Source organism: Oryctolagus cuniculus, chromosome 11 (assembly GCF_051225735.1).
Source record: "Oryctolagus cuniculus isolate XC-2025 breed Fujian yellow rabbit chromosome 11, ASM5122573v1, whole genome shotgun sequence".
Taxonomy (NCBI): domain Eukaryota; kingdom Metazoa; phylum Chordata; class Mammalia; order Lagomorpha; family Leporidae; genus Oryctolagus; species Oryctolagus cuniculus.
In genome coordinates this window covers 66255872-66282510 of record NC_142877.1, presented here as the reverse complement: position 1 = coordinate 66282510, position 26639 = coordinate 66255872, and the positions used below count along the sequence as shown (strand labels likewise).

The window sequence follows — 26639 nt, the reverse complement described above, 5'->3', positions numbered from 1 at the left end:
CCTGGCTCCTGGCTTGGCCCGGCCCTGGCCTCTGTTGTCATCTGGGGAGTGAACCAGCAGTGGAAGTTCTCTACATGTGTCTCTCCCCCTCTCTCTGTAACTCTTTCAAATAAATAAATAAAACTTTAAAACAATCATAAGCTGTGATGTTTTAAAGTAAATGGTTGGTTGAGTAGGGATGGAGACTTGGATGGCCTCTGAGAAGTGTGGTGGGTGGGCGGTGAGGGCGTGCCCTGGGAGGGTAGCTTTCACAGGAGCTTTGATTTATTTACGTTCACACTTGGCCTGGGTTCTCTCCCTCTCCTGCTCTCTCTGCTTCCTGCTTTCCCATGTGATCTTTGCACCCACCTTGAGCAACAACGACCAGAAGCTGGACTATGGAGCTGCCCGTATTTCGGCTTTCAACAATAAGCCGAAATAAGCCTTTGCCTTCCAGATACTTCTCTCAGGCATTTTAGTTAAAGGCAAACACTTTTCCACAAGCATCTTACCATAACTGATGGTGTTCTGGCATCATGTAGAGTTTAATTGGAAGTATTTTTTCCTTTCTGAGTATTATGTAAACTAACACTAAAAAATGATGGTGTGATGGTGTTTTCCAACCGGTGAAACAGCTATTGTTAATCCCACGTGTATGTTGAAATTAAAAAATTAAAACTTCAAGTACTTACATCAATCAAATCTGAAAGATCATGAATATAATACTTGAAAACTGAGGCATTGGTGGCTTCAAGTGTTAGGAGATATTCATTCCGTGCCTTAATCGATTTCAGCTTATTTTCTGAATACTTTGCTTGTCTCTGAAAAATGAACAAGAGCCAAGCATTGGGAAAGAAAGCAAAGTCACTTTTTTTAAACAAGACAGAGAAGCATACATGTAATTTTATTAATTGAAACAATTTATTCCACAAACACAAATGACTCTCAAAGTCCCTTGTGAAAAGTGCATTTTTAATATGACTTAAATAACAAACTAAAATTAACCAGCAGTGGGGAATAAAAACAGTGTATTTGGGCTTTGGGCCCATTTGCCATGGAATCTCTTTGTTAACATTCACGTTCTCCACATTGTGCACTGGATACTTGGCGTTCGCCACCAAATGATGTCCAGCTCTTATTACACGATTTTTATGTGTCTTAAACACTTCCCATTCCCGTGGGAGGACGTGCGTGCCGTTTCACAGTAATTTACAATGTATGTCTATCAGCTATTGCATCAGTGTGCTCTGCACTGATTGCCTCCTCCGATGAGGACAGTGGGGGCACTGCAGTAGATTTTTCCGTACCTTTTCTTTCATTTTTTCAATTTTCTTTACAGAGCTTCGTCGCTGATGTCGCTCTTCCAGTCGAATATGGAAGACTGGATCACCCGATCTCCCAATTTGCTTCTCCTCCTGTTTCTCTGCCTCTTTCAGCTTGCTCTCTGCACTGATGCTCTCTGCGTGATACATGTGGTACGTTTTCATCACCTGTGGAAAGTGATCCCAGTTGTTAAAAGATGCCTGTCTGGGGCCAGCGCTGTGGCTCACTTGGTTAGTCCTCCTCCTGTGGCACCGGCATCCTATATGGATGCCGGGTTCTAGTCCTGGCTGCTCCTCTTCCAGTCCAGCTCTCTGCTGTGGCCCGGGAAGGCAGTGGAGGATGGCTCAAGTGCTTGGGCCCTGCACCTGCATGGGAGACCAGGAAGAAGCACCTGGCTCCTGGCATCAGATTGGCACAGCTCTGGCCGTAGCAGCCATTTGGGGGGTGAACCAACGGAAGGAAGACCATTCTCTCTGTCTCTCTCCCTCACTGTCTAACGCTATCTGTCAAATAAATAAAAAAAAATTATAAAAGAAAAAGATGCATGCCGGTGCCGCAGCTCAAGTAGGCTAATCCTCCGCCTTGCGCTGCCGGCACACCGGGTTCTAGTCCCGGTCGGGGCAACGGATTCTGTCCCGGTTGCTCCTCTTCTAGGCCAGCTCTCTGCTGTGGCCCAGAGTGCAGTGGAGGATGGCCCAGGTGCTTGGGCCCTGCACCCCATGGGAGACCAGGAGAAGCACCTGGCTCCTGCCTTCAGATCAGCGCGGTGTGCCGGCCGCGGCAGCCATTGGAGGGTGAACCAACGGCAAAGGAAGACCTTTCTCTCTGTCTCTCTCTCTCACTGTCCACTCTGCCTGTCAAAAAAAAAAAAAAAAAGAAAAAGAAAAGAAAAGAAAAGAAAAAGATGCCTGTCTGTGTCAGGAAATTAGGAAATTAGAGCATGAATAGGAACCATTATACGACGTGCGTGTTAAAATATCACCTTCCAACTGGCAGAGGGGAAAGCCAGACTGTCAGTAACATAGGTGAATTATGACTACTGGTTCTCCATAAGCAAACAAAAATATGCAAGTCCATCTGCTAGGAAGAGGCATGTATGGCACAGGCTTTGATGAAAAACTCATTGACAGAGTCTTATGCATACTTTTCAAATATGTGTAAAATTCTCTTAAGCTTAAAAGTGTTTCTCCAAGAATCTGCACTCCAAGGTTAATATCCAGAATAAGCCAGCCATTCATAGATATACTTTAGCCCAATCAAAGCCCTGAATTAGTAGTCCTTACTAGAGTAATGCTACTGCAAAAAATCTACTTGTCAAAATACAAAACGTAAGTATTAAGGTTCAAATATAGGTCTAGTAATAGATTTATCTGATTAAAAAGTAATACTGTATGTTCCATGCAGAAAGCATGACACCACACACATTAAAATAAAGCAAATAAAAAGCAAACGTAAACACTAGTAAGATCTTGGTGTGAAGTTTTGCCGTCTTTTCCATGAGAATACATACATACACGTATGTCTTCATTTCAAAATTTCTATGTATTTTTTCTTTTTAAAAATAGAGATCATACTGTATTCATAATTTTAAAGCCCCTTTTCACTTAACAAATGCAAACATTTTCCTCTACCATGACATATTCTTCTTCTTCTTCTTCTTCTTTTTTTTTTTTTTTGACAGGCAGAGTGGACAGTGAGAGAGAGAGAGACAGAGAGAAAGGTCTTCCTTTGCCGTTGGTTCACCCTCCAATGGCCGCTGCGGCCAGCGCGCTGTGGCCGGCACACAGCGCTGATCCGAAGGCAGGAGCCAGGTGCTTCTCCTGGTCTCCCATGGGGTGCAGGGCCCAAGCACCTGGGCCATCCTCTACTGCCCTCCTGGGCCACAGCAGAGAGCTGGACTGGAAGAGGAGCAACAGGGACAGAATCCGGCACTCCGACGGGGACTAGAACCTGGTGTGCCGGTGCCGCAGGCAGAGGATTAGCCTATTGAGCCGCGGCGCTGGCCGACATATTCTTCTAAACTATAACTTTAAGTACTGTATAGTGTTTCTTTATACGATTATGCTATATCTTAACTAATTCCGTATTTTTGAACATTTTTGGATAAATAAACCTGCACTGAAAACCCTAGGTATGTACACTATCTTAGTGCTTCTCTTGGAAATGATATATGTAGGGGCTGGCATTGAGAAATGGCAGGTAAAGCCACCACCTGTGATGCCAACAACACATATGGGTGCTGGTTGCTCCATCTCTGATCCAACTCTCTGCTAATGGTCTGGGGAATATGGAAGACCTGGAAGAAGCTCCTAGCTTCAGCCTAACATACCCCTGGCCACTGTGACCATATGAGGTGAGAACCAGCAGAAGGAAGACCTCTCTCTCATTCTCTGTCTTTCCCTCTCTTTCTCTCTGTATCTCTTCCACATAAATAATCTTTAAAAATGCTACAAATAATATACATTTTAATAAAATTTAAGAATCTATAGAACCTAGAAATTTTATGATGTACTATTTCCATGTATATTGTAAATCAATGAATCCTCAAGCACCAAAAATTTTGGTTATCTTATTGTTACAGAAATGTTTATACACAAAATTGTGTAATATTTCCTAGCTTAGACTTCCAAAAGTAGAATTGAAGGGTTACAGACTATGCCCAATTTTGAGGCTTTGAAGTATACTGACAATTGTATAGTCTGAATTAAAAATAAAACAGAACTGATCTGCAGAGTTATCTCTCAAAGTACAGGTCGAGCATCCCTCATCTGAAAATACAAAATCCAGAAAGTTCCAAAATCGGAAAAAAAAAATTCAGAAATCTGAAACTCAGTTTCACGCATTTCAAATAAAGGATATTCAACCTGTGCATTAGAAAACTTTATGTGCTTAATAATTGTGGCCTCAAGTAATTAATATGTACATTAGCTATTCCTATAATTTCTATAATCTCTGTTTATAGTTTCTATACTGTTAGACACCAACTCATAAAAATAACAGATTTTCAGATATTTTACCTGAAAATCAGTTTTACAATATAATTTCAATGTGTTCTTAACATGCAGTCTCAGACATGGGGCAAATTCTGAATCCTATGTATTTTAGCACAGTTATACTAAATCACACACATAAGGTATAATACTCCAATGCAAGTGATGTGTCAAGGAACGTACCAGAATGCAGCACTCAGGGCTATGCATTAGTGGCGGCATTTTCTCATAAATTATGGCAGGTTCCCAAACACAGAACATATATTTTATTTCGTTTGCAAATAACCAGAAATTATTCAAGAGCTAATTGTATCACTAAGATACAGTTATTAAGAAGCCGAGATGAGTGTAATGTTTTGAAGTAATGAACTTGATCTTTCTCATTTCAAAAGATGAGTTTAAAAATAGTTTGAGTCTTGGAAGCATCACTAGAAGAAACATATTACATTGAGCCAAATGACACCGCTGTTTGTGTAAGTTAACAACAAGACAGAAAATCAGCACTGCGCAACACTTTAAGAGGACTATTTTGAAGAGTAAAACCTGGGGTTAATGAAGAGCCTTTATTTATATTTTCATGAAATCTCATATTGTTTCTTAAAAATATAAGCTGGCAAACGATGTCAAAGGCAATACTGAACAGGAACAAAACCCTGCAAAGCAGTGGCAGCTTTTCCAGAGCTGTGTGCCACTGGAAATGTGTGTGTTTTTAGTAATTAGCAAACCCATCGGGGGAGGTGTGGTTGGCTACTCCAGTTTCAAAGAAAAATAAAATAGTATTGGGAAGCAGCTGGGCGCTGGGGAGCGAGAAGGGAGTCACCCTGGGCAGCTGGGCAAACAGTGGGGTCAGCAAATCCACTACACACCTTGCATTTCTAGGCTTGGCTTTGTTTATCTTCCCTGCCTGAAGCAAACCCACATACCGTTTAGGTACTGGTTCCAGTTACCTCCTCAAAGGAGAGGGTGAAAAAAACCAAACACACACCACACACACACACACACACACACACAGTGAGAGAGCGAGTGAGCTGTGTAGCTGTCTGTTCTCCTTGCCAACAGACAGGAAGGAAGAGGCAAGAACATGTGACTTCCATCACACTGGGATGAAAAGGCATCCCACACAGTCCTGGGCATCCAGGAAACATTTCTTTTAAATACATCAGAAAGAAAAGACCTGACCCAATGCACTTTACATAGGTACTAAGGACTAGTAATAGCAGGTAATTTGCACAAACTATGAGGAGTACATGGAGCTGACTGCCAGCATGGCATTTCTTACTAACTGGGTTCAAAGGAAAGCATTTCAGTTTTACCTAAGAGTAGCAGGAAAAGAGTGTAAACATCTCATTAGACAGTGGTTGAGCACAATAGCTGAGGATTCTCGACTTCAATGGTACCTTCCAGAAGTTGCTTTGTTCAGTTTTCCAGTCTGACTGAGAGATTCTACTATTCTCTAAAATGTTAACAGATACAATGAATGGATTTTAAGAGTTGGGGAGAAAAACACTAAAAGCTTTTTGAGAGCTCTAATTGCCGATAATGAATGCAAGCACAAACTGTGTTATTTAAAATGTGAGCTGTTGACAGAAGTGAAGTGTGTTTTGTATTTAACGCTTCTTTCAGAGAAGAGAAAAAAAGCTTTTTATTTTTCAAAGGTGTATTTAAAAAAAGCATTTATTAAAAGGCAGAATGTGTGTGTGTATGAAAGAGAGAGAGAGAGAGAGAGAGAAGAAAGAAGAGAGGAGAGAGGAGGGAGGAGAGAGGGAGGATGGAGGTAGGGAGGGAGGGAGAGAGAGAGAGAGAGAGAGAGAGATCCATCTTCCATCTGCTGGTTCACTCCCCAAATGGTGGCAATGGCCAGGGCTGGGCCAAGCTGCCTGGGGCCAGGAACTCTATCCAGATCTCCTACAAGGGTAGCAGAGGCCCTAAAACTTGGGCCAATCTCTACTCTCTTCCCAAGAGCATTATAAGGGAGCTGGATTGGAAGTGGAGCAGCAGGGACTCAAATATGGGATGCTGATCTTGCTGGTAGCAGCTACACCTGGTACACCACAACACCAGCGCCTCCAAGGTGCATTCTGAATAGGAACTACAAAAAACAAACAACAACAACAACAACAAAAAACCTAACTTCTCTATCAGTTTAATGCAAACACCAGTCTTTGTATACCAAACGACATGGTAGGCATACAGCCACTTAAATAAGAGTCCAAGAGCACTTTTTTCCTATTTGAATGCTAAAATTTCATTCATAATTTTCCATTCAACACACTCCATTTATTTTTCTTCAACTGCAGAAAGAACACAGTCAAGTTGAAAGCGACCCACTTCGTGGCATTGCGCAACTGGGAAGCCTTCCGAAGACCTGTGCGCAGACACTGTCAGCCTTTTCTTGCCGACGGGCCCTTCTCACGTATCTGATACTGCTCAGGTGGGCTTCGGTCGGCCCATCTGAATACTTGCAGTAACATTTTGAAGTTCAGTGTTAGGGAATCAGTAGGTATTTGAAAACTACATGTGTGCTGCAGAAGATCAATAGGTTAAGCCTGTAGTTTCTACTTTTTGACTTTTGGCTACAAGTTGGATGACATGGACCGTACACCATGTACTAGGTGTGGACCATTTACTAGTAAGTGGGTGATATACCAATCACTAGGTATGGGAAAAATTATTTAACACCTCTGCCCACCTTACGAAGTTATTGTAGATGCCAACCTGGGTCTCTATTACTGTACTCATAAACGTGTACATCTATGTACAAAACATCTAACAAAACATATACCAAATACAGATATGTACACATACAACAGGCATATATTAGCTTAGCAAGCATTATATAATGCTTATTAGGTGCTAGACACTGTTTGAAATACTTTACAAATAATAACATAGTTAACCCTGGAACTCTTACGAGATGGTATCTTTATTCTCTCCATTATATAGATGAAAAAACAGAGGCTAGAGAGGTTATACAGGTCACACAGCTGCTCTGACAGGCTGGCTTTAGAGCAGATTTTCTGAACTGCTATGCTACAACTTTGTACAACTGATGGCCTCCTTACCTAGGGGATACAGTGACTCTTGGTTATATGCAGGAATGGAGGAAAAGAGGGAAAGATAATTATTTATTCAATATCTGCTTGATGCTTACAACCCATTAGGCACTGAAGGGTGTAAAAGTACTTGGTTCTCATCCTCTAAGAGTTTAGATTTGAGGGCACTAAAAATGGGCCTTCGATAGTGAAGGGCACAGATGAAGGGAAAGCAGTCAGGCTGGAAGGCTGGGACCTGGACAGGTGCAGTGTGGGAGGCAGAGGGAGAGGCGCACAGGTGCCGCAGGTGTGAACAGACCAAGACAGCAGCGAAGTGGGCTCAGCTCAGAGGTGGGCAGTTGGGGTGACTGAGCTGACCAAGACTGGGCGTGTTGGCAAAGGCCAGCTCAGGAGACCCGGGACCCGAACGAAGCAGGACAGCCTTTATTCTTCAGGGGTTTCTGAATCCACAGAGGTGCAGACAGCATGATTAGAGCAGTAACTTGGTCACAATCTGGTGACGATGTACGCCGATGGCCTGGGCTACGATGTGACCTCACTTAGTGTGAGGAGGAGGTAACAAAAAGAATCCAAAATGACAGTTAGGGAGCCCTCTGTGAATCATTCCCTTCGACCATTTCTCAAACTTCCCTCCGCCACAGTGTTCAACGCCACCATGGCTTGGTCCCGACACCTGTCCAAGCAGCATTCTGCGTACTACTCACCAGCAGGCCCACAGGGCTCCCTCTCTGGAATCTGTGTGTCCCCCAGGCCAGTCCCACCACCTGAGATGCCCTCCGTCCTCCCAAAGCAAGCTCAAAGCTCACCAATCGCCCAGTGTTGCCGGGCTCCCCAGGCAGAGGGACCTTCCTCTTCTGACAGCCAGGGCTGACGGACAGCACATGAGCCCTCTGCCAACATGTCACAGACATTGTGAACCTCCTCATTTTGTGGACTGTCCTGTAAGACTGGCTAGGGCACCAACTGCCCCTGCAGACCCTAAATACTACCGTGTATTCACGATGAATAACATGGATGTTTCGTGAGAAACAAGTGGAGGACAGGAACCTGTTTGATGATCAGATTAGCCATCCACTTATTCGCTAACCAACTACCGTGTGCCCGTCATTGTTCTTTTACATCCCCAGCATCAAAAGTATCACCAATGAACACCTGGGATTGGGTTCACAAACAGTCTGCGATCATTTCAGAAATGCTGGAAGTACTGGAATCTATTGCCCCACACCTTCCACCCCCCAAAAGGTGTGGTGGTTTCGTGGGGTAGGGTGGGGCATGAGAAGCAATATATCAGTCACACTATCCTACCTCCACCGCCAGCTGCTTTGCTCTACCCACCAATCCCTAACAGCTCTTCTGAGAAGCTACATTTTTCAGGTTTCCTTAATTGTCAGCAATGTAAGATGAAGACCTACTTTTCACAATCAATACCGCAGAGGCCTCTAACTGTAACTGAATTTCTGCAAGTGCCAGACTAACAAACACTGGGTAGGACCCGCAGTAGTAGAAGCCCCTTCCTTTGGTTTTGCAGAGAGCTCTCCAGCTCCGGGGGAAAACAGGACAGAGTTGACTGAGGCCCAAGTAGCTGGATGGCAAGAAGCCTGCTCTCCCGGGGTCTGTTCACTCTCAGTTCCCTCCCCCAGGTTACGGCCTCTGATGAGCCACGCCACCGATCCAGGGTCTGGCTCCAGACACGGGTGGCAGGCAGGAACCCTCTCTAGCGCAGCACAAGGTGAGGCGGGAGAGGGTCTAGTTGTGGAGACCCTGGTTAAGATGCCCACAACCCACACCTGAGTACCTGGGTTCAATACCTGGCTTTGGCTTCTGACTCCAACTTCCTGCTATAAAGCAGACCCTGGAAGGTAGTAGTGATGGCTCAAGTAATTGGGCTACTGCCTCCCACACGGGAGACACAGACTGCATTTCCAGCTCCCAGCCCAGGTCACAGCAGGAGTTTGGAGAGTGAGTCAGTGGGTGAGAGCTCCCTTGCTCTCTCTGCCTCGCAAATAAATTAAAAACAAAAACACAAGAGCACAGAGTAATTACAGCTAATATTGTATCACACAATTCAAAATAGCTACAAGAGAGGATTTTTGAATGTTCTCATCACAAAGAAATGATGAAAGATAAAAATCCTGGGTTGATCAACACACAATGGATAAATATATAGAAATGTTGCACCATATATACAACAGTAATTTAAAAAGAGCTTCCAGGACGCGATGCGCCAGGATCTGTATGCCCGTAACCTCCAGCCTTCTCATTCTTCACCACACAGAGTTAACCCTGGTGACGGACCAGCTGTTGGAGCCAGGCAGCCCTGGATGGGAGCCCTAGTGTCCCCACTTAGTCCCTGGGCACGTTTCTTGACTTCCTTGAGCCTCAGCTCCTTCGAAGTGAAAGGGGGATGAAATGACAGGACGAATGGAAGCACCTAGAAGGCCAGGTAGTCTCAATCTTGGCACTTGCTAAGGTTATGTTGTCGGAGAAGAGTGCAGGCTTTGCGACCGGACTACTTGACTTCAAATGCAGACTCTTAGCAAACAGAGGCAGGACACTGTCTCCCAAGGGCAAAGCAGCCAGCAGAACTGAGGAACAGCAGAAGCAGAGTGATGGAGGCCTTCCTGGCATTTAAGACCCCTGCCAGCCAAATCATCTTAAAAACTGCTGGCTGGTGCCGCGGCTCACTAGGCTAATCCTCCGCCTTGCGGCGCCAGCACACCAGGTTCTAGTCCCGGTCGGGGCGCCGCATTCTGTCCCGGTTGCCCCTCTTCCAGCCAGCTCTCTGCTGTGGCCAGGGAGTGCAGTGGAGGATGGCCCAAGTGCTTGGGCCCTGCACCCCATGGGAGACCAGGAGAAGCACCTGGCTCCTGCCTTTGGATCAGCGCGGTGTGCCGGCCGCAGCGCGCCAGCCATGGCGGCCATTGGAGGGTGAACCAACGGCAAAGGAAGACCTTTCTCTCTGTGTCTCTCTCTCACTGTCCACTCTGCCTGTCAAAAACAAACAAACAAACAAACAAACAAAAACCTGCTACCATATACCAGCAGGAAAGGCCCAAGAGTTGACTGCGCAGACTCCCATATGATCATAAGACACACTACTGGAATTTTAATTTTGAAAAGGCTTAAACTATCTGTAGTGTACATCCCATGACTGGTACCCTTTTGCATGTAGGAGTATGGTGACAGTCTTTGTAAAATTAGCCTAGGCTTCAGGGGGCAGTATATACTGATCTGATTTCTTTCACCCACAAAGTAGCCCCGAATCCATTAGCCAGACGCTGTGCACTAGACTTTGAGGCTAGAGATGAAAGACACAATCTCAACCCAGTGGGGAACATGCACAGCAAGTTTATTCTTACTTTAAAACAGATTGGGCAGTTATGGACTTCTAGCTGGTCTGAATAAGAGTTAGGTGGAGATGAATTCAAGGGTCTGTTTGTTTATTGGGGCTGGCGATGTGGCATAGAGGGTAAAACCACCACATGCAGTGCTGGCATCCCATGTGGGCACCGGTTCAAGTCCCGAATGCTCCACTTCCAATTTAACTCCCAGATAATGTGCCTGAGAAAGCAGTGGAGGATGGCGCAAGTCCTTGGGCCCCTGCACCCATGTGGGAGACCCAGAGGAAGCTCCTGGCTCCTGGCTCTGGATTGGCCCAGTTCTGGCCATTGTGGCCATTTGGGGAGTGAACCTGCAGATGCAAGACCTCTTTCTCTGCCTTTATGTAACCCTGCCTTTCAAATAAATAAAGAAATATTTTTAAAAAAATTTGTTTATTTTGGACCTGCATTGCAGCATAGCAGGTAAAGCTACCACCTGTGATGCTGGCACCCCACATGGGCCCTGGTTCATGTCCCAGCTCTTCCACTTCCAATCCAGCTCCCTGCTAATAGCCTGTGAAAAGCAGCAGAAAATGGCCCAAGTATTTGGGCCTCTGCCACCCATAAGGGAGACCTGGAGGAAGTTCATGGCTTCAGCCTGGCCCAACCCCAGCTGTTGTAGCCATTTGGGGAGTGAAACAGAAGATAGGAGATCTCTTTTTTTCTCTCTGTGTCTTTACCTCTAACTTTGATTTTCAAGTAAATAAATATTTTTAAAAACTTTATTTGATGGGCAGAAAGACAAGAGTGAGAGAGAAAGACAAAAAGTTCCCATCTGGGGGGACTAGTGTGGTGGCTCACTTGGTTAATCCTCCATCCACGGTGCCGGCATCCCATATGGTGCCAGGTTCTAGTCCCAGTTGCTCCTCTTCCAGTCCAGCTCTCTGCTGTGGCCCAGGAGGGCAGTGGAGGATGGCCCAGGTGCTTGGGCCCCTGTACCCGCATAGGAGACTGGGAGGGGGCACCTGGCTCCTGGCTTCGGATCAGCACAGTGCACCGGCCATAGCGGTCATTTGAGGGGTGAACCAATGGAAGGAAGACCTTTCTCTCTGTCTCTCTCTCACTGTCTATCTGTCAAATAAATTTAAAAAAAAATGTTCCCATCCAGGGGGTCAGTGCTGTGTAGTGGATAACGCCACCATCTGCAGTTCCGTCATCCTATATGGGCACCGGTTCATGTCCTGATTGCTCCACTTCCAATCCAGCTCTCTGTTGTGGCCTAGGAAAGCAGTAGAAGATGGCCCAGGTCCTTGGATTCCTGTACCCACGTGGGAGACCCGGAAGAAGCTCCTGGCTCCTGGCTTCAGATCAACATAGTTCTGGTCATTGCAGCCAGCTGGGGAGTGAATCAGCAGATGGAAGACCTCTCTCTGTCTCTCCTCTCTGTGTAACTGATTTTCAAATAAATAAATAATTTTTTTTAAAAAGTTCCCATCTGTTGGTTCACTACCCAAATGCCTACAGTGACACAGGCTGCACTAGGTCTGTAGCCAATCCAGGTTTACCACATGGATGGCAGGAACCCAATCACCAGCTGCTCTCAGGGTCTGCATCAGCCAGGAAGCTGAAGTTAGCAGCCCAAGTCTGATGTGGGATGTGGGCCAGCATCTTAACCACCAGGCTAACCACCCACTCCCCCAAGGTGGCTGGCGTCTTCTTTTAAGAGATATGCAGGTTTTTTTTAAAAAAAATTTTATTTATTTGAGAGAGAGAGAGACAGAGACAGAGACTGATCCTTCATTCACCAGTTTACTACCCAAATGCCTACAACAGCCAGAAGTGGACCAGGCAGAAGCCAGGAGCCAGAACTCCATCCAGGTCTTCCAACAAGGGAGGCAGAAACCTAAGTCCTTGGGCCATCATCTGCTAACTCCCAGGCATGTTAGCGGGAAGTGGATTGGAAGCAGAGGTGGGATCAATCCCAGGCACTCCAATATGGACATTCCCTAGCTGACTGCCACTCCCTGGCCCAGGCTTCTTTTCAATCAGCTTATATTCAAGTCTGACAGTGCATTTAGGGACAAAGGAGTAGGAAAATCCTTTATGCATATAAAACATGTAAAGGCAGCAGAGGTCAACCCTTCACATCAATGCTACTCAGCCAACACGTACAATGAAATTCTGTCTCTCGGTTCCCATCCCCCATGCTCCACCTCCCACCTCAGGCCTGTGAGTGATATCAGACAGAATTTTTAATTCTCATCTGTGGCATCTGGGCTTAAAAGGTTGCTGATCCTGAAGCTCAAGAGTGGTCACACGGTGGGAATGTCAGGGTGATGAATTTTCACAAATGCGCCTCTTTTCCCTGGACCCGTCTTCAGCAGTCCATGAAAGAGGAGATGAAAAAGCTAATTATATGAGTATTTGCAAAGATACATCTACAGGAGACTCACTTTGAGAGGCAGTATACTCTGCATTTACTTGCCGTGTGATCTTGGGTTAGGAAGAACGATGCCCCAAAGTACACTGCTTTGGACTAGCAGATAGAAGATCTCTCTGTCTTTCCCTCTCTCTCTCTGTAGCTCTGCCTTTCAGATAAATAAAATCCTTAAAGGAAGAAAACGACCACTGACCTGCAGCAGGCACTGGCCTAGTGGTGAACTGGCTGGGATGTTTCCCTGGATTCAATACCCAGCGCTGGCTCTTGATTCCAGCTTCCTGCTAGTGCAGACCCTGGGAGGAAGCAGTACTGGCTCAAGTGGTTCGGCCCCTGCCACCCTTGTGGAGACCCAGACTGCGTTCCTGTCTCCTGCTTCCCGCCCAGCCCTGGCGTTGTGTGTGCATTCTGCGAGTGAGCCAGTGGAGATGAAATATGTTTGCTTCTCTTTTCCTCGGCCTCTTGAAAAAATACATTTTAAAATGAAACAAAAGTCATTGGCTCCTCTTCTAAAGTTACCCACAGCCCCCACTTCCTTCTCTTCCCTACAAGAGGTATTAAAGCTTCAACCATCTGACCCTGAGTTCTCACACTTCATGTGACTTTGGTGAGCTTGCACCGGATACGTTTGCCTGCCTTTTCTCCTGTGAATCTGTCAGTTGTCCATTTGTTTTACAGGCTCAAACTGTTGAATCTTCGGCAGCTGGAAAGAAAGTTCCTTTTTCCCCTACATTATCTTCCTGTGCCTCAGTATCCTCACTGTAAAATCAAACTTTCAATGCTGCTCACTGTGTAGCAGAGGGGATCAGAAGCATTAACAGATTAAAAAGCACAAAGAGGCTGACATATAATAAGCGCATAGTAAATTTCACCTACTGATACTTGAAAAAATACCATAAAATAATTAATGTTAATAATAGGTAATGATTTCTCTGATTGGAAGGATTATCATTTCTAACAAAGGGAGGGAAACTACAGTATTTCCACTAATGCATATGTAGAGAATTTCAGCAAAGCTCTTTAGAAGGAGTCAATAGACCAAGACGAACAATTAAATAGCAGGAGATGTCTTTATATAGTTTATCAAAGGAAGCTGGAAGTACACTGTGGCTCCATTGAAATCAGTGTAACAATCTGAATTTATCATCAAATTATGTTCATAATCCAAACAACTGCTTGGAACAAAAGATATCATCTGGGACTCTGGACGCGGGTGGTCAGGGACTGCCAGCCAACTAAATGACAAGGTGATGGAAGTGCAGAGAATAAACCAAACAAAAGGAAAAACAGAACACAGGTGCAAAAGAGAGAAAATTAGGCTGACAAAAATCACAAAAATCTTTCTGCTCTGTTCAGTGTAGGGTGAAAGACTTTGGCTCTGTAGTAATTATACAGAGTAGCACTTTTAATGGCAGGCACTTACTTAGGTCTACGAAACAACAAATCTGGATTTGGGCCCTGGCTGTGCTACCAAGCGGCTCTGGAACCTCAGCCTGTCTGACTCTCTGCGGCCTCATTTATTAAGACAGAATGTGTGGTCTCCCTGCAGGTTCCAAATTAGGGAGAAAATAAAATCAGACACTCTGAAAAGTGTGCAGAAAGAAAAAGCACGAAGCAGAGGCATGATCAGAGAAGTAAAAACAGATCACATGACTGCTGGGTGCAGAGGGATGCATTCCAAGAGCACTGTAACGCTTCTTCTCACAGGGGATAGCAAGATGCATTAAGGAGTCATACAGTTGCTCCCCGACTGACAGCTGATAAACCCACCTTTTGTTGAAAATACCCTAAGTTGAAATGCATTCAATGCCCCTAACCTTCCAAACATCACATCCTGGCTTTGCCCACCTTAAACTCGCTCAGAACTTTCACGTTAGGTTTCAGCTGGACGAAATCATCTAACATAAAGTCTATTCTATTACTAATTGCTGAGTGTCTCAGATACACACACACACACAGATGGAGTTTTGCAGACACGATAAGATACAAAAACAAGACAAAACATCCAAAAGACACGGCAAATCAGTACCCTGGACCTTCATGGAGTACCTAACAGAGAGCTGCAGCTCACTGCTGCTGCCCACATCACATCACAAGATCTGACCATGTACCATAAGCCTGGGAAAAGATCAAATTCCAAAATTCAAAGTACGGTTTTCACTGAGGGCCTATCTTTTTTGAACATTGGTACAGTCAAAAACCATTACAGGGCTGGCTGTTAGGTCACCACTTGCAATGCCAATATCTCCTATCAGAGCACTGGTTCAAGTCTTTGTTACTCTGCTTCTAATCCAGATACCTGCCAGTGTGCCTGGGAAAGCAATGGAAGATGGTCCAAGTGGGAGACACAGATGGAGTTCCAGGCTCCTGGCTTTGGCCTGGCCCAGGTTTTCTGCAGCCATCTGAGGAGTGAACCAGTAGATGGAAGATCTTGCTCTTTCTCTATGTGTCTCTCTCACTTTCTCTCTGTTACTCTTTTTTTTTTTTTTTTTTTTTTTTTGACAGGCAGAGTGGACAGTGAGAGAGAGAGAGAGACAGAAGAGAAAGGTCTTCCTTTTTGCCATTGGTTCATCTTCCAATGGCCGCCGCGGCCAGCATGCTGTGGCCGGCGCATCGCGCTGATCCAAAGTCAGGAGCCAGGTACTTCTCCTGGTCTCCCATGCGGGTGCAGGGCCCAAGGACTTGGGCCATCCTCCACTGCACTCCCCGGCCATAGCAGAGAGCTGGCCTGGAAGAGGAGCAACCGGGACAGAATCTGGCGCCCTGACCGGGACTAGAACCCGGTGTGCTGGCACCACAGGCGGAGAATTAGCCTATTGAGCCACGGCGCCGGCCTCTCTGTTACTCTTTCAAATAAATATTTTTTTTTTAAAAGAAAAGTCATTACATCCAACCATCCTAAGTTTGGGACCGTCTGTATATTAAAATAGTATCACCTGGGACAGGGGGCAGGCGGTTTGACATGGTGGTGAAGACGAGTCCCAGCTCTGCCTTTGATTCCAGCTTCCTGCTAATGGGCACCCTGGTAGGCAGCAGTGATACCCACGTGGGAAATCTGCATGAATTTCCAGCTCCTGGATTTGGCCAGGCCCAGGCCTGGCTGATGCATGCATTTGGGAAGTAATCGAGCACATGAGAGATTTCGCTCTCCATGTCTCAGATACACAAACAAAAATTAAAAGAAAAAAAAATAGGATCTGTACAGTCATTCTTGTTTTTGTTTCCTATTGGAGACAGAAAGTCTCCCCCCACCCCTACCCCTGGTCCCTGATCTGCAGCTCTGTTGATGGAAGCTTTCCTAGCCCACATATCTGAGGGTGTGCGCCCTGAACTACCTTGTGTTAACCATGGACCCTGGGCACAGCTCTGTTGAACTCTCTAGTCCACAGCTTTCTCACCCACAGAGGAGGGGATTAGTCCATGGATGTTTCAGGCCTTTTAAAACTCTAAAATTGTCAATGATTTCAGACATTAAATATCATAGCAATTGATTATTTAGGGAAATATGCATATGACATACTTCTCAGGGGCTAAAGGGGTTCTTTGTTGTTGTTTTTTTTTCTTCCAGTGCCAGAGCAGATGGCAGATAAATTGTAACCAACAGAAAAAATGCATGTAGTAACAAATTATACTAATTATTTCCTTTTGCTTCTGTGGACTTGAGACTGCAGGCACTACACTATGTGATGCCGGGTTTATAAGAGTCCTCCTAGAATTCTCCATGGGCTCTGAGACCCTAACTCATTTGCTTTGCTACTCAGAAAATATCTGGAAATGAACCGCTGTAGTCTGTCTCATACACTGTTACATTGACAAAGCCTACACAGGGATATCTTTCATTCTAGTGACTTTAATTAGCTCCAAACTGGTTATTGATCAATCATCAAGTGCTCATTAAGGAGGAAAACCCAGGAGCTATTTGGTAGGTACAAGATGGACACACATATATGCCACATACTTCTATTTTTGATAGCTACATTTAATTTAAAGCAGGCCATTAGTCATCTCTCTGAAAATGCTAAATTGAGCAATTATTTTTAAACTGTAATATAAATTACAGTTAGTTTTATGATTTTGCCACCTTAATAACGCTGCTTAATGAACAATGACTAATTTATCCTAAAGAGGATAAATTATTTTATGTCTTATTAAAAAGTAAATGTTCTATTTGCAACAAGAATAAGCTGTACCTATTACTCTTAATCTATGCTAGCTCTATTTCTAGCAGTTATCAGAGGAAGTTTCTAATTGAAGTCTTTGAGTCATAGACTCTAAGGAGTTACTGGTTTTGTTTACTTCTAAGGAGCTCTTGGCAAACAGGCATAAACAGCAACAATTTCCCAAGTTCTCTTTTATGTGCCACAAATAGACCTGTCCTCTTCATTACTGTGTATCCTTAGACATTCAATTCTTTCATTCTTTATTGGTTTCTGGTAGTTTATTTGTGCATCAGATATGTTTTCATAAGCATAGTAAATAATCTGGTATAAAGTTATAGTACCTGCCCACCCACTTCACAATGATGAGAGATTTCTTTTTTTAAAGGTTATTTTCTTCATTTGAAAGGCAGAGTTAGACAGAGACACAGAGAGAGAGACAGTGACAAAGAGAGACCTTCTATCCAGTGGTTCACTCCCCAAGTGGCTGCAACAGCCAGGGTTGAGTCATACTGATACCAGAAGCCTGGAAACCAGGAGCCTGGAACTCCATCTGGGTCTCCTGCATGGGTAGCAGGGGTTCAGACGCTTGGACCAGCATCTGCTGCTTTCCCAGGCTCATTAGCAGGGAGCTGGATTAGAGGCAACACGTGCCTGGTATGGGATGCTGGCATTGCAGGCTACGGCTTAACCAACTGCGCCACAATGCTGGCCTCCAGATCAGAGATTTCTAACATGAAACAAATGTCACTTGATCCAGTAAGTTCTATTTCTGCAACACTTTCTTATCCTTTCCTGTTTTTCAAGCACTTCATTTGCAGTGGGAGAGAGAGAGATAAGGGCAGGGGATTTTAAGAAGCACAGCCTGATACTCTGCTCATTCTTCCATGTGATTTGCTAGAACTCTAGCCATAGCCAAGCCCACGAGTTCCCTGTGCAGGCACTGTGGTCTCACACATCTGTATTGGTCTTTTACTTTCTTCTTTTTAGAACACCCTTACCACAATATTAGGAAGCTCCAGAACGTCTGTGTGTAGATGGCTATCTCACCTAGCACCAGCTTCATCCAAGGGAGGTCCTCACCAGGCCAGCTCACTGATGACAGTGCTGTGTGTCTGTCATCCGGGTGTTTTCAGGACTTATATACTTTCTGAGAGGCTTCTTCCCAGCCAGTCAATGTTTATGACTTAGATGTCATAGAGAGATGATCCTATTGCAATAGAATTAGGGCAGGGCCAATAATACCGCACATATTTTCCATTTAACTGAGTTAGAGACAGGTTACCAACTCTGAGATTTAGAGCAGATACTGAATTATTTCATTCCACAAAGCCTAGAAGCTAGTAAGTCACAACTTCTCTCTACACACCTGCTGGGCAGCCACAGCCCAAAGGAGACGAGTACTGTCTCAAAAGACGCGCATTCCATTTCTGAACAGCTCCCTTGATTCAGCTCAGGAATAATCCTGATTTTACTTTTTCCCCCGTTTATTCACCTCTAACCTGAGGATAAGAATAGTACTAGAGTTGGGAATGTGGTGGCAAGGGTGATTAGGTCACGGGAGCAGAGCCCTCCTGCATGGGATGAGTGCCTCAGGTGAATGAGGCCAGAGAGAGACACCCTGGCCCCTTCCACCAGGTGAGCACTCTGCAGGAAGCTGCCCTCTGGAGCCACAGAGCAGGCTCTGGGCAGACACTGACTGCGCTCGCGCACGTGCACGCGCACGGCTGTTCCATTTCCCTGTCTCCAGGAGTGGGAGGAACAGACTTCGCTTGCTGATGAGCCAGCCGCTCCACGGCAGCTGGAACACACTCAGGGAGTGTCTTGAAGCCCACAGTCTGTCTAGTCTAGCTAACGCCCACTTGTTTATTCTCATACACCTGAGGGGCCGGGGAGCCGGGGGATGATCTTTGTTTTATGGATTAAAGATGAATTGCAAAGCGACTTAATCCTAGCCCAACACCTCAAACCTAGTCGGTGAGCCAGCAGGTCACTCACAGAGCCCTTTTTTTCCAAAAGGGGTTTTCATATGTAGGCTTCAGAGACACTGAAATACAAGCTTAATCTACTGGAAAAAAAATACCCAAGAGTTTGCACATGGAACACACATGAATGAGGCTACACTGAGTACAGCGGCAACAAAAACCAAGCAGTAGCCTTTGGTGGCAAAGGAAATGTCTCGAATAGTTGGCAATGGTGAAGGGGAAAGTGCATGCATAATGAAAGGCCACTAGATTTACTAGAATTTCAGTCACCTGCAACTTCAAATATTTAATTCTTTTCAGGGCAGTGTTTCTCACAACTTCAACATTACATGTCTATCAGACAGCTAAGCCACAGGTTCAGTTTATGAAATTTTTTTTATTTTATTATTTTTTGACAGGCAGAGTGAACAGTGAGAGAGACAGAGAGAAAGGTCTTCCTTTGCTGTTGGTTCACCCTCCAATGGCCGCCGCGGCCGGCGCGCTGCGGCCGGTGCACTGCGCTGATCCGAAGCCAGGAGCCAGGTGCTTCTCCTGGTCTCCCATGCAGGTGCAGGGCCCAAGCACTTGGGCCATCCTCCACTGCACTCCCGGGCCACAGCAGAGAGCTGGACTGGAAGAGGAGCAACCGGGACAGAATCCGGAGCCCCAACCGGGACTAGAACCCGGGGTGCCTGTGCCGCAGGTGGAGGATTAGCCTAGTGAGCTGCGGCGCCGGCCCAGTTTATGAAATATTAAAACTGAGGACATAAGATAATTGGAATCTTAAAATCATGAAAGCCTCATACCCTTAGAACTACAGAATCAGCTACAGTGGGAAGAGGTTGCTATGGAATCCTTTTAGTTTTCTTCCAGTGAAAAATGGTTTGGAACTGGACACAAATATTTTATGTCTCAAATGCAATACCTTCATTCCATTTATTTTTCTTTATTTACTTTAAAATTTTCATTTGACAGGCAGAAAGACACAGACAGAGACAGACAAAGAAAGATCTCTCATCTACCAGTTCACCCCCGAAATGGTTGGGACTGGGCTAGGGCTCCAGTGAGGAGCTGAGAATGCAATCCAGGTCTCCCAAGTGGGTGGCAGGGATCCAACCATTAGAGTCATCACTTGCTGCCCAAACAGGCTCTGCATTAGCAGGAAGCTGGAGTCAGGAGCCGGAGCTGGGACGTGAACCCAGGCATTCCAATGTGGGATGCGGGCATCCTAACCAGGTACTTAACAACTACGTCAAACGCCTGTCCTTTAGCACTCCACTTATTTAAAAAGAAACATGAGAGACCTGTGCAAGAGAGATCTGTGCAAGAAAGCTTTTCTAGTTTCCAAACTGTTTTTGGTGTGATGTTGAGCCTTTACCCTGCTACCTATGTGCTTTACGATCTCATTTACTAACTGTCCTGCAATTGCTCAACTCTGGATTTTTCCTTTCTCCCCTGATATGGTTCCAGAGGAAAATTCTGTAAACTTATCTTGTGCTTTCCCTCTCTATACCTTGGTTTGCACTGCTCCTTTGGCCCTGATGCTTCCATTTCTCCCATTACTGATCCTGGCTATACTCCGAAGTCTTTTTGCAGACCTTTTCCTGTCCACAGTTTTTCTCAGTCCTCAGAGTGTCCCTCTCTCTCTTTGGATCTCCAAAGCCCTTTGCCTGAGCGACCTGTGTATATAACTGCTGTCCCTCAGTATCTGCAGGGCCTCTTGTGGCTACCAAGAATCTTACGAATTACGGTGCAGTATTTGCATATAACTTAAACACATCCTCCCCTACGCTTCAAATTAGATGACCTAATACAATGTTCATGCTTCTGTAAGTATCAATAAAATTATCTCTGCTACCTAATACTATGTTCATACTCTAAAAATAGTTGTTACAGTGTATTATTTAGGGAATAATGACAAGAAGAAAAAAGTCTGTACATATCAGTATAGGGCACATTTTTTTAAAAAGTATATTTGTCTGTGTTGGCTGAAGCACAGGTGACTCTCATGGTCTGCTTACACTATAATCACCAATAAAAAGGGAGGACGGTGTGCAGGCTATGAACACAGACTCTGCCTTGTCGGAGACTTCCTGGCTGCGTGACCTTGGGCCAGGTATTCAACATCTCTGTGACTCACCTGCCTCACAGGGCTGCTGGGAGAATTTAAAGAGCTAATTAAGGAAGGTGCAGGCAAAGGTGATCTGTTCTGCCTCTGCTTTTGCTCATCTACTGGACTGAGAGCCTCCTGACCTGGCCATGTCGCCTGTGAAGTTCCCAGCACAGAAGCCTACCGGGCAATCTGGTGAAAATACAACCTGGGTTTCAGTTCCACCCCAGCCATGACTTAGCTCAGGGACTCTACTGAACCACTTAATCTCTCTGGGTCTTCGTGATATTCTTTAGAAATTAGGATATTAATCTGATCATTTCTAAAGGCCCAACCAGTGCTAACATCTTATCAGTCCATGTTAGGATTAAGGTCACATAATTACGTGAGTTAAGCTATAATGAATTGGTCACCGGACAGAGTCAACTTAAATCTCAAATTGCTTCAAGATTTGTTTTTCTTTTTACACTTCTACTGGTCAACATTTCTGGTACATTTTGACATGGTAGATCCAAGGAAAATGCCCCTAATTTATTCCGTATATATGGCCAGTACCATATATATTTAATGCTATAATTATATCATATATATACATGTGTATACACATATGTATGCACAACATACATACGTGTTTGATAAGTAATGGTAAACATGGCTAAGCACCTTAATTACCAACAAAAAGAAACAATTCTGATTAAGATGTCTGTCCTTAAAACATTCTAATTACTTAAAAGTCATAATGCTATATTTCAGAATGTAATAGGTTAAAATTCTTTGTTAAGAAGGATTATTAATATGATAGTCTTTAGAATTTTTTTTAACAATTCTTTCTAGCACTTCCATTTTGATTTCTAAAGAAGATAATTTTTGGGGAAAGACTCGGACTGGTTACTTTCAGGCAGTCTTAATTATGGTTTATAAGCACCAAATCTGAAGCAGGAACTGTGGAGCAGCTGGCACCGTGAATTAGCAGGATGTCCTAAATGGTAACTGCGTAGAAAGTTCTCATCAGACAGTTGTCCTCAGAGATCCTGGAAATGACTATTTTATTAATCCCAATCATTTTGGTAGACAAACAAAGCCAAGTTAAATTAGCTAACCTAACCTCCACGGCCAATTCTGTATCAAAGCAGAGGTTAGAAATTCAGAAGTTGCTGGCCGTAAGTCCTGTGATCCCAACACCTCTTTCTTTCTATCCAAGCACTGAACAACCAGAGCCAAGAAGGATGTATGGAAACACATCATCAGCCCAGTTCCCTAAACAGCCTGCTCTTAAAAAAAGCTTTCCAGAGGCAGGCAACTGGGCTGGTGGTTAAGACACCAGTTAAGATGTCTGTGTCCCATACTGGAGTGCCTGGGTTTGGTGCCCTGTAACAGCTCCTGAATTGGATATAGGACAGGCAGGCCGCCACAAGCCCCTGCCCCATGGATAATTCTATCCTCCTAACCTATCAATCAAAACGCTCCCTTTCAAGGATGTCCCTGTTTCAACTGGGACTTAGGGGAAGGTGCCACATAAATATGTATACCAGGCTCCACCTGGAATTTTATGGCGGTATCATAAAACTCCCAGGTGACTGACTACCTCATAAAAAGGGGGTACAGGGGGTGTGCATTTGTGCACGCGTGCGCGCGCTCTCTCACTCGCTCGCTCTCTCTCTGCTTCCCCTCCCCTTCCCCCTTCTCTCCTTCAGCCATTGTCCACTCGTGACAGGTACCTCTCTGTGTGGGACAACTCATGCTCACCTCTGTTTGTGTGTTTGCATTCTCACCTTCTGAATGAAATGTGTCTTCTACATGCCAGCGTTAAGAATTCCTCTCTTTATGCATGGCAAGGATCTGGAATAAAAATATTAAGACTCTATTCCCCCAAAACAATTCCAGCTTCCGGGAGGCAGAAGGTGATGGCTTCCTGCCACCCATGTGGGAATCCTGGGTTGAGTTCCTACATCGCAGCTTGGGCCCTGGCCCAGCCCCAAAGTTGTGGGAATTGCAGGAGTGAGCCAGTGGATGGGAGCTGTCTCTGTCTCTTTCCCTCCCTGACTCTTGAATAAATAAGGAAAAAATAAGGGAAAAAATTCAAAAAGTAAAAAACAAACAAAAAAACATGTTCCAGGTGGCATCCCGGAGAGTGTGGTATTCCAAAGAAGTTAGCAATTTAGGAGCTTTCCATGGCTCTTTTAATCTTGCTTTCTCTTTGTTTACAGTTTTGTTCTGAAACTCAGACCTCTTCACAGTCCATCTCAAAAGAATGAATTTTTATTTTCACTACAAGAATACGTATTTCAAATACCTAAATGCCCTTGAGCTAAAATAAATACTTAACCAAAAAATAAAATAAAAAAAATCAAAAACCTTGAAGCTCAGAGAAAGATCTTCTGATTGGAGGCAGCAAGTATCTTGGGCTCCTTGAATGACTTTTCCACCTTGCCTGAGGCGTGTTTCATCTTTAGAGAATGCATTAGCTCCAGGTTGTGGGAGCTCCCAGAGCCGGCTCAGAGCGCTGTCCTTGGCAGTCCCCAGAGGGAGGGCTCGAAATAATAAACAGTGTTTTCCTTCTCCTTCCCTCTAAACATAATTAGCTCTTTTTACTCTAATATTTCAAAAAGATAGATGTTTTAAAGATGTGAAGGCCTGGGAGGACTCTGTGCTCATTCAGCAACTCAGTTTTCCGAAGGGTTCCTGGACAAGCAGCTCAGCAGCCTCTGGGTCGCGCCACGGAGAGCCTTCACCTGCCATTGTCAGGCAAATCAGAACTGGGGATCCGAAGAAAGAAACAACAAGGAAAAATGGAGCAAGACTTGGATAACTTAGTGGTAACCACAGCGTATGAACTCACAGGTGGGGCAGGTGCTACTGACACACAGAACCTCAGAGTTAAATGGGAGGTTAAGTTTTAAGGAGGCACCTACTAGGAAAACTGAACATGCAAATCCACTTGGGTTTGCTCATTTTCTTTTTCTTTTCTTTTCTTTTTTTTTTTTAACAGGCAGAGTGGACAGTGAGAGAGAGAGACAGAGAGAAAGGTCTTCCTTTTGCCGTTGGTTCACCCTCCAATGGCCGCCATGGCTGGCGCGCTGCGGCCGGTGCACCGCGCTGATCCGATGGCTGGAGCCAGGCGCTTCTCCTGGTCTCCCATGGGGTGCAGGGCCCAAGCACCTGGGCCATCCTCCACTGCACTCCCTGGCCAGCAGAGAGCTGGCCTGGAAGAGGGGCAACCGGGACAGAATCCGGAGCTCCAACCGGGACTAGAACCCGGTGTGCCGGCGCCGCTAGGCAGAGGATTAGCCTAGTGAGCCGCGGCGCCGGCCGGGTTTGCTCATTTTCTAAGCCATATAGAACAGTCTGGAAAGTTCCATTAGGTTTTTTAGAATTATCAGAGAATGTGCTGTAAGTGCTTTACTTAAGAATTTCACCTACTTTTTTTTTTTTTTCTAAAAAGCTATTTATTTGAAAGGCAAAGAGATAGAGACAGACACAGGGAAATCTCCCATCTGCTCATTCACTCCCCAAATGCTCACTTCAGCCTGGTTGGGGCCAGGAGGAAGTCAGGAGCTGGGAACCCAATCCACATCTCCCATGTGGGTGGCAGGGGCCCAAGCACTGAAGCCATAACCTGCTGCCTCCCAGGGTCTTCATCAGCAGGAAGCTGGAATCAGGAGCAGGGCCAGGACTCAGAGCCAGGTGCTCTATACGGGATGCTGGCACTCCAAACTGTTCTTGATCACTAAACCAGGCTTCTGTTCATTGCATCAAGCTCCGCCCTTCCTCCTCCCACCTCTGCTGCACGCGCCTCCCGCAGGCCAGTGGGAACTGATGGGCCAAGGGACAGAATTATTCCAGTTCCCACTTCCTTATTTGTCAAACTGGGATAGACCCGCCTCACAAGGCTGTGGTGAGACAGGAAGGGAACAATGTGACTGCCTCCCAGTAAGGCTGGATAAATCTTCATTTTCTCAGTTCTTTTTCTCTTGATTTAATGAAACTGAGGATGGATTAGCTTGACTCTGGCTACCCATGTGTGTGACGGATGTACACAGTGTGATAATCGATTATGCACAATTAGCAATCCATTTCATGTGGATTTATCATGACGCCTGTGTTCATCTCTATTAGAGTTAGCTTGCTGAGTATGGTAAACTCTTTGTTTTATAAAATGCTGAGTACATGCCAAAAAGCCTAGACAAAGGAAAGAAATATTAGCAGAGGGCAAAAACTGTAACATACAGCTTTTAGTCTTGAAAACTTTGAACCATTGTTTCACGAAGAGCCCATTTGTCGGCTGACGAGGGCACCTTTTGCTTCGAATGTTCCCCTTATTTTCTGTGTCATCATTTCTCTGTTTTTTGCCTTTTTTTCTCATTTGTGCAATCACAGCCCTGTTACTATTTACTATTAATTTGATTTTCTTATGGGAGTTACTATTTTTTTTTGTACAAATACCTATCATGCAGAATATTTAAATACAAGTTGAGCATCTCTAATTCACACTACTCTGAAATCTGAAATGCTCCCAGACTGGAGAACTTTTTTGAGTGCTGGTGCTGAAAAAGTTTTGGATTTGGGATGCTCAACTGGTAAAGTCTATGTAAATATTTCAAAGTCTGAAAATTGAGTCAGTTAAGGGATGCTCCTCCTGGCTCCCGTGTGTGAAGTCCACCTGTCATTACCGTCAATGCCACCCCTAATCTCCACATCTACTCTGCAAGGTGAAGAGCTGTTACCATACACTCACTCTCCCATTCTATTGTAGATGAGGATGACACTAACTACTAACATTTATCAAGCATTTACTATGCTGAGGCACTGTTCTGAGTGCTTTATTAACTCACCTTTATTTTTCCTATTAGCACTTAATTTGCCCATCACCAGTTTATTATTTTTACCCTTGGTCACCTCACTAGAACATAAATGCCCTCAGAAAGTTCCTGGTTTGTTCTCTTCTATGTCCCGGGTATATCCAACAGTGTTTGGCATAGTAGTCATTCAAAAAACATTTGTTGGTGTGAACGCTTGGGCTCCTGACACCCACAAGGGAGACCAAGATGCAGTGAGTTACTGGCTCCTGGTTTTGGCCTGGCCTAGCCTTAGCTGTTGTGGGCATTTGAGAAGTGAATCAGTCAATGCGAGATCTCTGTCTCTCTGTCTGTCTGTCTGTCTCTCTCTTTTTGGCTTTTTCAAGTAGGTGAAAATAAAGATTAAAAATAATCTGTTGGATGCACACACACTGATTTTCACATGATCTCTAAGAATTAGGTATTACCATGACCTCCATATTGCAGGAAGAGGGAACTGTGGGAAGACAG

At 44.9% G+C, this 26639-nt stretch overlaps 1 protein-coding gene across 2 annotated transcripts in view; it reads right to left on the bottom strand.

The window, feature by feature from the left end:
* The window catches only part of SRGAP1 (SLIT-ROBO Rho GTPase activating protein 1), a 318942-nt gene that overhangs the window by 98681 nt on the left and 193622 nt on the right, over nt 1-26639 (bottom strand). For both annotated transcript variants that reach the window (XM_002711308.6, XM_017341950.4), the window contains exons 5-6: nt 1287-1469; nt 672-800 (exon numbers count right to left, since the gene is read on the bottom strand). In XM_002711308.6, the coding sequence (XP_002711354.1) occupies nt 672-800; nt 1287-1469 (312 nt within the window). The remainder of the gene's footprint in view (nt 1-671; nt 801-1286; nt 1470-26639) is intronic.